The following is a 13,229-nucleotide window of genomic DNA, read 5'->3' as shown; positions in this document are numbered from 1 at the left end:
CAAGGAGCCAGGATTCAGGCATGTGGATGTCCTACAGTGTCAGCCAACGTGCTTGCTCAGCCCCAGCATCCCCACCTTGCAAGAGGAGCAGGCCTGCCAACCACTGGCCATCTCTCCACCTCCCAGAGGCAGGAAGGACTTGGAGGTGCTTGAGCATGCATGCCCTCAGCTGCTGCCCACCTAGGCATGCCCCCCCTGCGGGAGCTGCAGAAGGGCCTGCCTCTGAAGCTGCCAGGACCGTCCTTCTCTTGCTCTGTGCTTGGGCCGTGGCAAGCCATGGTGCTGCAGCTCCCAGCTCTGTTCCTACCCAGGACTGCAGGGCATGCCTCCAGCTGAACTTTGATCTCTGGAAACATGGGCATGCCCTTTGCTTCCTCTTGATCATGCAGTGAAAGGAGTTCTTATGGCTCTGTGGATGATGCTGGAGCATGCTTCCTCCCCAAACAAGTCCGGCTTTCTGTCCAGAGGCCTCAGGTGCTCCTCGTAGCACAGAGCGCAACTCCTCTGCACTCCTAGCAGGCTTGGTGCGGCAAATGAAGAGACGGGACGCAGCTTGATGCAAGCAAGTTGTCCATTTATTAGTGATTTTCTTACACATATATACGTTTCTACCTTCTACATATTACACACTGATTGGTTAAATCTTAAGCGTAAAAAACACTGATTGGTTGATATTTAAGGCACACCGTTAGAACAATAGGAGCTTATTGGTTTACCTTGACATAGCAACAATTTCTATTCCAAAGTTAGGGGGTTTCTTTCTAGGCGGCTTTCTTGATTAGCCAAGTTACATATCGGCGCTAAGCGTTCCCTTATCTGGCTACTTGTTTCTCTGTCCGTCTGGTTGCCTCCTCAACAGTAACGGCTCAGGGGTCTGCAGTTAGCTTGTTCCTTTGTTCCCAGGGCTAGTGCCCTACAAGTTCTAACAAGACTCTATTCATCAGGCTATCAGTACTTGGACTCTTGTCCTTGAGGCCCTGTCCTACAGATAAATCCAAGTTCCAGGAAAAGGAGAATACTGTCTTAACCGGAACAACAGCAATGGAATTTTTGTGGGTCACAGAGTGTGTAACTAGACATTTAAATATGGAAATCTTTGTATTATTCCAGGCTGTCGACCTATTAATTGTTCAACTTATAACCAGTCTCTTCATGTCGAGGGGGACATGTTATGGTGTTTGTAAAGCAACACCACCAATGGAAAAGTTATCTCTCGCAGGCTAAGTTGGGCACGGGTCCATGAACTGGACATACAAAACTATTTGATAACTTTTGGTCTAGTAGCAATCTTAGTGGAGCTAAGGTATTAAGGGAACCTGACCCTTGGACTTGTGCCATCTATGTGCATCTGTGTGCATAACTAACCACACAGTTACCGTTAAGTGTAACTATAGTAGGCCCGTAGGAGCATGGAAATGTGATCTTTGGATTAAAGGGGAAAAGGCAAATAATTGAATTAAGCACCCTTTGGCTTAAAAGATACCACTTATTTTGAAACTCCATGTAATTCCGATGTAAGGCGCGAAGGAGATGGACCATTTATAAATGGAACTCTGACCCTGAAAGGTCATTATTGGATTTGTGGTCATCATGCCTATCGAAAATTGCCAAATCATTGGAGTGGAACATGTTCTGTGGGTTATATGCGCCCCTTCTGTTGCCTGCTACCAGAGGAAAATGGAGACAGTTTGGGAGTTAGGAGATATGATGACCTTAATCGACATCGGCGGTCCATTGACACTTCTGTAACAGGTGGTAGTGATCAAACTTGGGGCCAAGAGAAGTGGACCCCTCAACGTATCATAAAACACTGTGGACCTGCCACATGGAACCCCAATGAGTGGCTCAGCGGTGCTCGAGAACCTATCTATAATCTAAATCGCATTATTCCATTGCAAGTTGTGCTGCAGATCATTACTAACGAGACAGCACATGCCCTTGGCCTATTGGCAGATCAGGCTACACAAATGCAAACATATGCAGCATCGCACGGTTCTTGATGACCTGCTAGCCAAAGAAGGAGGTGTTTGTGGTAAACTAAATGATTCTAATTGCTGCTTAAAAATTGATGATAGCGGCAAAAATGTTGAACGGGTTACTGCAGGAATATGAAAGCTGGCCCGTGTTCCTGTCCAGACATGGAAAGGCTGGGACATTGACATGTTTTCCTGGCTCCCTGGTGGTCCATGAGTTAAGCGAACCCTATTTTATTTGTTATGTGGTCTTGCCATGCTGATGTTTTTACCCTGTATCATTCCATGTTTTATACAATTGATTCAACATGTTGTAGCTAAGATGCATTTTATAACTACTGTCTGTGTTTAACGCTGTTTACACTCTGTTTATACTCTCAACTTATAAACTCAGAGTTTATACCATATTAACACTGTTCAACGGTGTTAAACAAATTCGTGCTGTGCACCAAACTACACCATCAGTAATACAGATTGTATAGTGTTATTGCTTATTTTCTTTTACCTAAATTGGCGACCGAAGTTCCTAGACCCAGACGGTACATGCGCATTAAGCTAAAGGGGGCGTGGAAATCTATTTTCCTACTGCGTATCCTGACCGCGACTTTAGCAAAGCAGGGCAGCAGACTGCTTTAACCACGAGGACTGCAATTGCTTCGCTTTGTGTCGTTGAATTTGCAGGAAATAATGGAATACCTGTATGTTCTTGTACCAATTTATTTTGCCACCTTTGTTGTGCTAACTATCGCTTTGATTTTTATTATGATACTTCTACTTGCCCTTGTGAATGCACATTATCTTGTAATTATCCTTGTAAACCTTTACTTCTTCTTCTTCTTCTTCTTCTTCTTCTTCTCCTCCTGAAACCAGGGACCATGTCTCTATTCCTTCCTCCTTTCTCTACTCTATCGTTCATGCCACCTCAGAGAACAATTCATAAGTTAGCGATGTTGAGCCACAGGGTGGTGTAAGAGACTGCGCCGGTGAGACCCATCATCGCCACAGCAGAGGTGTTGTCCCAACATTGCTATGGCAGGAAACTCATGCCCTCGCCACAGTGAATGATCTACCTATACGTTGTTAAGGCAGGAAGATAACACCACTGCCACCGCAGAGATTTATCTATACATTGTTAAAGGAGGAGACCGATTGATGCCATGGAGCAATGAGGGGATGCTGATCCTGCAAAACTTAACCAAACCCCTGTGCATGCACCCAGACCTTGGGGTCAGGGGGGTAAAGGTGCTTGGAGGCCCCTGAGGACCATGCTGGGCACGTACACCATTGCTGGGTGGAAGGCGTGGCGAAGCAGAACAGCTTGAAACAACTGTATAAAAGCTGGAAGCAACTAACGTCGGACGGAACATTCCCGCACCAGACTTGGAAACGAATCGGACTGTTGGGACACCACAGCACTGGGGTGTAGCTATTGCTGTGAATTCTTTCTTTCTTCCCTTCTTTTTTCCCTCCTTTTTCTCTCTGTATCTCTCTCTCTCTCTCCCTTGGCATTTGCAGATTTCTTGTTGGGCAAATAAAGTTCCTTGGCTCTTGACTCCGTTTTGAGTCTTAATTCTGTTCCCGAGAATACAGAGAGAACCATGCTCTGGTCACAGACCAGCATGCGACACCCATGCACCTGAAACAGCTAGCAAGGAGTCAGGAAATATTTCTCCTGATGCTGCTGAGGGCTTGCTTATCTTTCATCCTCGTTCTTCACCTTTCTGTCCTTTTTTTCTTTAATCTTCTGGCCGCCAGAAGCCTCTTGCTTCTGTCTTTTGGCGTTTCTTTCCACTTGTGCTGTCACCCCACCCTGCACAGCCAAGTTCTCCCTTCCTGGGCTTTTGGTCTTCACTTGCTGTCCAGAGCCTGCAAACTCGGAGTGATCTGGCACATGTCGGACAAGGGAGCATTTCTCGTGCTGCCGCTGACCTGCCCATCCACTGAACAGCAGAGCAGATGCTCTGTGGTCGCTTCAGCAACATGCACTTCCTCCTCCTCCAGAGAGGGGATGGTGAAGCCTTTGACTCCTGTGAGAATCCTTAGGGGACGTCTGCCGGTTGGTTGGCCTCAAGAGGGGCCACAAGGTCAAACTTTACTTTGTGTCAAGCGTGCATAAATGCTTTCCTTTCTTTCTGGCCAATTTTTTAAAGAACGGGTAGAACATACACACACACAGGCAGGCGATTGAGTGGAAGCATGCAAGTGCATTTGGGCCAAAGGATGGCAACCGGTCCTGCCCAGCTCCATGTGCCAGCACATCTCCATCTCACCAGCGCTGAGCGGCTGCAGCCATCACTGCTCCCAGCCCTCGGCCGTGGGGCCAGCCGGCACCAGTGCCATTACCAACGCCACTGCCAACACCAGCAGCACCTCTGCCCCTGTGCCACTGCACCGTCAGCGCTGGCAGCTGGTCCAGGGGCTCCTGTTCTGTCTCCTGCATGGCGGCAATGCCCAGCAGACCCGCTGGCACATGGTGGTGGTGATGCGGGGCCGGTGTTGCTGTGGGATGGCCACCCTCCCGCTGCGGGCTGGGGCCGGCCGGTATCCAGGGAGTATGCCCACAGCCAGCGGGGCTTCGTGGTGCCATTGCGATGTCACTAGTAACGTGAGCCACTCTTCACCATCTCTTCTTTCTCTCCCGTCCTTCCCAAGGCTGAAGCCCTTAATTAGGAATCTCTTCAGTCACCAATTTTGACAACTTTACAGGGGGTCAGCTTGACCTCACCTTTGTGCACACAAGTCTTACACATGCAGTTCAACACAATATGAGAGTTTAGCACTCACTCAAGAGTCCCCTAATTTGGGAGTTTATATGACAGAGCCAGTGCTGCCTCCCTGCCCACCCGGTGCTCTCTGCTGCAGAGTTGCTTTGGGATTCCTTGCCCACTCTGTTACGGAGCAGCCAGAGCCGGCAGGCTTCTGAACACTGTGGGATTTCTCCTTTCAGGTCTGGTTGATCTGAATGAGGTGGGCACCTGGGGGGCTGCTCCTATGCCAGCCTAAATGGATATTCCCACGCGCGTGCAGCTGCATTCCAAAGAGCCAGACACACGAACATACACACAGAGAGAGTGCCACAATGAATGTGAAAGGCAAAACAGATTGACACAGACAAAGCAATACCTTGACAAGTATCCCTGCAGATGGAACCACTGCTTACACCCATGTGAATGCAGTCCAGGCCTTTCCGGGGTTTCCAGATGTCCTGATTTCAGTTGGGATAGAGTTAATTTTCTTCTTAGTGGCTAGTACAGTGCTGTGTTTTGCCTGTGATGTGAGAACAATGTTGATAGCCGCACTGATGTTCTTAGTTGTTGCTGGGTAATGTTTATACTAAAGTCAAGGGCTTTTTGGATTCTTGGGCCTTGCCAGCCAGAGGGCTGGGGGAGCACAAGAGACTGGGAAGGGACACAGCCAGGTCAGCTGCCCTGAACCAGCCAAAGAGGTATTCCATACCATGGGACGTCATGCTTGGTATAGAAAGTAGGAGGGTTAGCTGGGGAGGGATCGTTGCTCGGAGACTGGCTGCGCATCAGTCAGCACGTGGTGAGCAGTTGTACTGTGCATCACTTGGGGGTTTTCTCCCCTTCTCCCTTTTCCTTTGGATTTTACCCTTTTCCCCCACCTTTCCATCCTAATTGTTACTATTATCATTGTTATTACTGATGTTCCTACCTCTTTATTCTGTTTAAATTATTAAATTGTTCTTATCTCAACCCTCAAGTTTTACATTCCTTTCTGATTCTCCTCCCCAGCCCTCCGGATGAGGGGGAGTGAGCAGGCGGCTGCGTGGTGCTTGGTTGCCGGCCGGCATGAAACCATGAGACCAGAGGATGAGGCTACTGAAAGAGAAACACAGCTTCACTCCCTGGATTCATAAGCACAGCATGTTTGTAGATGCCTCAGATAAAAGTCTGGAAATTAAGTCCATGTCATATGTGGGGCTCAAAGCCAAGGCTCCCTCAGCAGTGCCTGGTGCAAGCCTTGGGTCTTTCTAGATCTCTGTTTCCTGGGCCCTGAGAGTCCACGTTCAAGTTCGCTTGCGCCTCATACAGACACACACAGGGATCCCACCAGGAGCGGGCCTAAGGCATTCTGTGCTTCCAACTGCCATCCCCAAGGCCCTGAGCCCCGCAGTGACCTGCCTTCCCTTGTTCCACTGCACCCTCATCCTCCTTGCTCAGCAGGCAGAGCTTCAGCCCTTTGCTGTGACCCTTTGTGCCCGACTTGTCTGCCCGCAGCCTGCTTCCTTCGGCAGGTGCCGGGTGTGGAAGTCCTGGCCTTGCACACGAGACTGAAGAGGACTGGCGCCTGGTTAGCCACAGAACTGAAACACTTTATTGCAGGGACTCAGCCAGCTGAGCTCTTCCGTTGAGAGGAGCGCGGGCAGGACAGAGCAGGCCTTTGACACTGAGGCCGCCATTGCATCAGCAGGCATTGCCCCAGCGGGAAATGGTGGTGGTGCGCTGCAGCCAGCCCTGGATCCTCTTTGTCCTGCTGCTCAAACCTTTTCTCCTATTAGGAACTGCACCAACTTGTGCAGCCACGTAAGGAAATCCCACAGCTTCTGCACTGGAAGTGGGCAGGGTATAAACCTTCCTGCTTCTGTTGGTGTTGGCCTGTGAACGGGGGTGGAGGTGAAGGCTGGCTGCGGCCTTGCAGTAGTCGCTACTGCTGTGTGCAGGCCCATCTGTTCCAGGATCCAGTTGTAGAAGTGCTGGGTGGAGGTGTAGACTCCGGGCTTCTTTGCTCTCGCACAGCCCATCCCCCAGCTGGTCACACCAACAAGCCAGAAGTAGTCAGCGCTCTTGTCTTGGCACACAAGAGGCCCACCGCTGTCCCCCTGCAGCAGAGGAGAAAGGATGAAGGGGTTGTTGGGTGGCCACCGTCAGCCCAGTGGCTGGCTCCTTCCCTCTCGTGGCACTTCCAGAGCTGTATTTAGTGGCCAGCCAAGCTCTGGAGAAGCTTGCCTGGGAGGGGGCGGTGGGCCTGTAAGGCAGGGCTCACTCTCCCTGCAGCACACTTGTCCTGCAGGTGCTGCAGAAGGATGTTGCACGTTTGGGATGGTGAAGCTCTGGGCTGCCAAGGGCACTGGGTGGGCTTTGTGGACATAGTGCCAGGCCTCTGGGACAAGGCAGGCAGGCCCTGGGCAAAGGCGTGCAAAAGGGGAAGGGGGGTAAGGCCCTCAGCAGTGGGACACAGCAATGGGAGTGTGAGTGGCCAGGAAAAGCCCGTGACGGTGCAGGTTTGGGCAGTTGTGGCAGGGCTGCCCGTGCTGCCGGGGCTTGGCTTGTAGCACGCTCCTACCTGGCAGGTGTCGATGCCACCCTGCGGATAGCCAGCACAGATGTTGTGGGTGTGGATGGCCCCTTTGTACCAGCCGCTGCTGTTACAGACCCCGGCATCAATGAGGTGGACCTGGGCCTCCTGCAGCACATATGCCGATCCTCCATCTGTGAAGAGCACAGAAAGAAATGAACACCCAGCAGCTCATTGCCAGTTCTCCTTCCCTGCGTGACTGAAGCCCTATCCCGGGGCTCGGCTTTGCATGTGGGGAGGCGCTGGACCGCTCCTTCCTTTCTGCCTTGCTCTGGGTCAGTGGCTCACGCCCCCCTCTCTAAGAGGCATACGTCCCCACAGCCTGATTCTGGCTTTCGCCTCTGCCGTCAGGAAGAGCAACCTGCCTCCCCAAGCTGGCCAAGCTTGCACTCGCAACGTGACTACATTTTGGGAGCTCACCTCTTGCAGTCCTGGCACCCCAGCCACTGACGTAGCACTCTGTCAGCTCCGAGACTCTCAGTGAGGCATCGGGCACGCAGGCAAGCTGTACATAGCTGTTGCACTGGACAGGCTGCTCCAGTTCCAGCAAGGCAATGTCGTTCCTCTGTGTGATATTATTGAAGTGCTGGTGAACCAGCAGCTGCTTGATGTTGCGCGCCTGGGCCTCAGGTCCCAGCTGGGTCAGCCGGGTGGCACCTACCACCACCTGCCACATGGTGATGTTCCTGGAAGGCAGATGGAGAGAGGGCTCAGAGGGAGCAGAGCCACATGCTGCAGCAGCACAGCAGTCACCCTGCCTTCTGCTTGGCAAGGCAGAGAGGAAAGCAGTGCTTGGGAGGGTGTGACAGACCACATGCTCCTTGGGCTCAAGCAGTGTCGAGCTGGAGGCTGCTGGGAAGCAGTGGCACAAGCTCAGCCTTCTCCTGAGCAGCCTCTCAGGTGGCTGCGGAGTGCCCAGGCACCGGGCGTACTGCAGGGCAACAGGACATGCCGCAGCACGTGCTGCTGTGCTCAGGGCACCTGCTAGAGTGTGGGGCTAGCTCCGATCCCTGGTCCTCCTTACCTGGCCTCGATGAAGCAGTGGGCTGATGTGAGGACCCACTGTGGGCTGATGAGGGAGCCCCCGCAGATGTGCGCCGTGCCTCCTTCCAGGGGAGCCTCGATGCTGACGATCCAAGGCCAGGCCCCTGGCTGGGCATCTCTGCCACCCACAACGCGCGACATGCCGTAGTGAAAAGCCGCAGGCCGAAGGCCGCAGGTGCCTCTGTAACCAGAAACTCCATTCTGGTTAGCTCCATGCAAGCTTGCGCCATTCCGGCTAAAGGCCAGACATCTTCCCTCCCCTCAAGGCATGGCCAGAAGGGCCGAGGAAACCCGTGGGCTGTGTGCCCACTCCCCTTTCCCCGCTTTCTGCTTCAGCCCGTAGATGAGCTGTGCTGGCAGCCTGGGTGATGGCAAGGAGCTGAGCCTCCCACATGGCCTTCAAGAGCCACTGGGGTGGCCATGGGGGACAAGCAGGACCCCTCCAGAGAAGCTCACAAGGGTTGCCCAATCTCCCCCCCAGAGCCTCGGGCCACTTACCCACAGCTATCCCATGTGCCGTGCACAGGACAGCACATGGCCAGCAGGACAACGAGGAGGAGGAGAACATCCATCACTACCAGCAACATGTGGCAGCTGCAAGAACGAGGGCTTGTCACCACCAGTGTGGCTGCCGACGTACTGCCTGCAGGATTCCTGTTGCCTGGGGTTCTCTTGGATGCGGGGCTGATGTCACAGAGTGCCTGGTTCCAGGTGCTGGGCGTGGTGGCGGTGGGGGAGGGACGGGTGGCAACAGGAGGGGTTCCAAGCAGGACTGGAGGCAGAAGCTGGGATTGCACACCCCCGACAGAGCCTTGTGGCATGCCCTGCTTGCACGATCAGGGTGGGCAGGCCCCGTGGCAGGCAGCAGCGCCTGGCTCCCAGCTCTGCCTGCTAACAGCTCACAGGGCAGCACCCAGCGTGGCCTCGCAGCCTCTTTGGGAAGTTCCCTGCCGCCCTGCTCTCTGCAGCCCTGTGCCACCGGCTGCTTCCCAATAAACAGACACACAACAAAGAACACAATGACTACAGCAGCATGCGCGTGCTTGGGTGTTGAAGAGCCAATCTTTTGATGGCCGTGGCAGGCAAGCAGTGCTGGGCAAGCCAAATAAGCCAAGCACAGCCCAGCGACGTCAACCTTCCTGCACAAAACACAGTGAAATGCAGGTGCAGCACACTCCTCACTGGCGATGTCAGCCACAGCAACGCGCTCTGGCAGGCGTCGTGTCCTTGCTGTCTGTGAGTTGGATTGCTGTTCTGGGCACACACTGACCATGGCACTTGTGGCAAGGGCAATCGTTGTGAAGCTCTAGGGAGAGAAGGATGCTCCTGCTCTCAAACCTACATGCAATCGTTGTCCGTGGCTTTGGTGAATCCTGCATCAGCCTTGTCTCATCAGTCTGCCTTCTGCCGCTGACTGAAGGAGCCTTGCTCACTCACCTGCTGGAGTGCAGGAGAGAAGCAGGAGCCAGGCATGTGCATTGCATTTGCACAGCAGGGCTAGGTCCCTGGAGGGTCGAGGGCAATGGCTTGAAGGATGGCAGCCTCCAAGCTTGTGAAAGGTGCGGCAGCTGCCTGCTGCCATCCTGGCTTCTGTGGCGAGGCATAAGGCGCACAGCGGAGGGAGCAACCGGGTCCCGAGGAGGAGGAGAGGGCAGGCTCTGTCTGAAAGTGGAAGAGCTGCTCTCAAGGCCCTTGAGGCGCAGCAGGGCTTCCTAGGCCCCAGAACTGGCCTCCAAGCAAGCGGGCTCAAGGCTGCTTTGTGTTTTGAAAAGGGACCGGCTGCCGGTTCCCATGTGTCTGCTGAGAGCAGGCAGAAGGCGGCCTTGGAGAAGACAACTTGTCTGCTGGGGAAACCCTGCTCTTTCAGCACCAGTTTTGGCAGGTGGCTAGCGGGGAATGCCGTCAGAGGTGGCCACACTTCACAGACGCTTGGAGGAAGAGATTGGCGTCATTTGGCGGAGAGGACTCTGGCAGAGACAGCAGTTCCCAGGCAAGCCCGTCAGTAATGGCACACAAGACCAAGGTGACCTAGCTAACAACACCCAAAGACCATGTGTGTTGACAGATGGGGCAAACCTGGGAGCAAAGGGGGGAAAAAATAACTGGGGTTGGCCCCGTCTCTGGGAGGAGAGCAGGGCTGAGAGAGGCAGCACTCAGGGAAGATGAGGGGCACGTATAAGCACGGCAAATGGAGAGAAGGGGGGATCAAGGAGCCAGGATTCAGGCATGTGGATGTCCTACAGTGTCAGCCAACGTGCTTGCTCAGCCCCAGCATCCCCACCTTGCAAGAGGAGCAGGCCTGCCAACCACTGGCCACCTCTCCACCTCCCAGAGGCAGGAAGGACTTGGAGGTGCTTGAGCATGCATGCCCTCAGCTGCTGCCCACCTAGGCATGCCCCCCCTGCGGGAGCTGCAGAAGGGCCTGCCTCTGAAGCTGCCAGGACCGTCCTTCTCTTGCTCTGTGCTTGGGCCGTGGCAAGCCATGGTGCTGCAGCTCCCAGCTCTGTTCCTACCCAGGACTGCAGGGCATGCCTCCAGCTGAACTTTGATCTCTGGAAACATGGGCATGCCCTTTGCTTCCTCTTGATCATGCAGTGAAAGGAGTTCTTATGGCTCTGTGGATGATGCTGGAGCATGCTTCCTCCCCAAACAAGTCCGGCTTTCTGTCCAGAGGCCTCAGGTGCTCCTCGTAGCACAGAGCGCAACTCCTCTGCACTCCTAGCAGGCTTGGTGCGGCAAATGAAGAGACGGGACGCAGCTTGATGCAAGCAAGTTGTCCATTTATTAGTGATTTTCTTACACATATATACGTTTCTACCTTCTACATATTACACACTGATTGGTTAAATCTTAAGCGTAAAAAACACTGATTGGTTGATATTTAAGGCACACCGTTAGCACAATAGGAGCTTATTGGTTTACCTTGACATAGCAACAATTTCTATTCCAAAGTTAGGGGGTTTCTTTCTAGGCGGCTTTCTTGATTAGCCAAGTTACATATCGGCGCTAAGCGTTCCCTTATCTGGCTACTTGTTTCTCTGTCCGTCTGGTTGCCTCCTCAACAGTAACGGCTCAGGGGTCTGCAGTTAGCTTGTTCCTTTGTTCCCAGGGCTAGTGCCCTACAAGTTCTAACAAGACTCTATTCATCAGGCTATCAGTACTTGGACTCTTGTCCTTGAGGCCCTGTCCTACAGATAAATCCAAGTTCCAGGAAAAGGAGAATACTGTCTTAACCGGAACAACAGCAATGGAATTTTTGTGGGTCACAGAGTGTGTAACTAGACATTTAAATATGGAAATCTTTGTATTATTCCAGGCTGTCGACCTATTAATTGTTCAACTTATAACCAGTCTCTTCATGTCGAGGGGGACATGTTATGGTGTTTGTAAAGCAACACCACCAATGGAAAAGTTATCTCTCGCAGGCTAAGTTGGGCACGGGTCCATGAACTGGACATACAAAACTATTTGATAACTTTTGGTCTAGTAGCAATCTTAGTGGAGCTAAGGTATTAAGGGAACCTGACCCTTGGACTTGTGCCATCCGTGGCATAACTAACCACACAGTTACCGTTAAGTGTAACTATAGTAGGCCCGTAGGAGCATGGAAATGTGATCTTTGGATTAAAGGGGAAAAGGCAAATAATTGAATTAAGCACCCTTTGGCTTAAAAGATACCACTTATTTTGAAACTCCATGTAATTCCGATGTAAGGCGCGAAGGAGATGGACCATTTATAAATGGAACTCTGACCCTGAAAGGTCATTATTGGATTTGTGGTCATCATGCCTATCGAAAATTGCCAAATCATTGGAGTGGAACATGTTCTGTGGGTTATATGCGCCCCTTCTGTTGCCTGCTACCAGAGGAAAATGGAGACAGTTTGGGAGTTAGGAGATATGATGACCTTAATCGACATCGGCGGTCCATTGACACTTCTGTAACAGGTGGTAGTGATCAAACTTGGGGCCAAGAGAAGTGGACCCCTCAACGTATCATAAAACACTGTGGACCTGCCACATGGAACCCCAATGAGTGGCTCAGCGGTGCTCGAGAACCTATCTATAATCTAAATCGCATTATTCCATTGCAAGTTGTGCTGCAGATCATTACTAACGAGACAGCACATGCCCTTGGCCTATTGGCAGATCAGGCTACACAAATGCAAACATATGCAGCATCGCACGGTTCTTGATGACCTGCTAGCCAAAGAAGGAGGTGTTTGTGGTAAACTAAATGATTCTAATTGCTGCTTAAAAATTGATGATAGCGGCAAAAATGTTGAACGGGTTACTGCAGGAATATGAAAGCTGGCCCGTGTTCCTGTCCAGACATGGAAAGGCTGGGACATTGACATGTTTTCCTGGCTCCCTGGTGGTCCATGAGTTAAGCGAACCCTATTTTATTTGTTATGTGGTCTTGCCATGCTGATGTTTTTACCCTGTATCATTCCATGTTTTATACAATTGATTCAACATGTTGTAGCTAAGATGCATTTTATAACTACTGTCTGTGTTTAACGCTGTTTACACTCTGTTTATACTCTCAACTTATAAACTCAGAGTTTATACCATATTAACACTGTTCAACGGTGTTAAACAAATTCGTGCTGTGCACCAAACTACACCATCAGTAATACAGATTGTATAGTGTTATTGCTTATTTTCTTTTACCTAAATTGGCGACCGAAGTTCCTAGACCCAGACGGTACATGCGCATTAAGCTAAAGGGGGCGTGGAAATCTATTTTCCTACTGCGTATCCTGACCGCGACTTTAGCAAAGCAGGGCAGCAGACTGCTTTAACCACGAGGACTGCAATTGCTTCGCTTTGTGTCGTTGAATTTGCAGGAAATAATGGAATACCTGTATGTTCTTGTACCAATTTATTTTGC

At 51.8% G+C, this 13,229-nt stretch overlaps 1 protein-coding gene across 1 annotated transcript; it reads right to left on the bottom strand.

Annotated features, from left to right (window-relative positions):
* Positions 1 to 5,866: 5,866 nt before the first annotated feature.
* Positions 5,867 to 9,973, bottom strand: LOC308061974 (acrosin-like). Its single transcript, XM_080382732.1, has 4 exons — positions 8,317 to 9,973; positions 7,713 to 7,978; positions 7,281 to 7,426; positions 5,867 to 6,816 (listed from the first exon to the last, which is right to left on the bottom strand). Exons 1-4 carry the CDS (start codon positions 8,475 to 8,477, stop codon positions 6,475 to 6,477), a joined length of 915 nt encoding a protein of 304 aa, XP_080238858.1. The 5' UTR covers positions 8,478 to 9,973; the 3' UTR covers positions 5,867 to 6,474.
* Between the last annotated feature and the right edge of the window lie 3,256 nt (positions 9,974 to 13,229).

This window comes from Falco punctatus (genome assembly GCF_963210335.1).
Source record: "Falco punctatus genome assembly, chromosome: 4".
NCBI lineage: Eukaryota > Metazoa > Chordata > Aves > Falconiformes > Falconidae > Falco > Falco punctatus.
Note: the sequence above shows the minus strand (reverse complement) of the source record. Positions and strands in the feature narration are given on the sequence as shown.

Bases quoted from the DNA above. Each gene is read 5' to 3' on its own strand.
- LOC308061974 (XM_080382732.1), bottom strand. From the start codon at position 8,477: ATGTCGCGCGTTGTGGGTGGCAGAGATGCCCAGCCAGGGGCCTGGCCT. The intron at 7,427-7,712 runs GTGAGCTCCCAA...TGCTCTTCACAG, and splicing joins GGGTGCCAGGACTGCAAGAG to ATGGAGGATCGGCATATGTG. The intron at 6,817-7,280 runs GTAGGAGCGTGC...CCTCTGCTGCAG, and splicing joins GTGGCATCGACACCTGCCAG to GGGGACAGCGGTGGGCCTCT.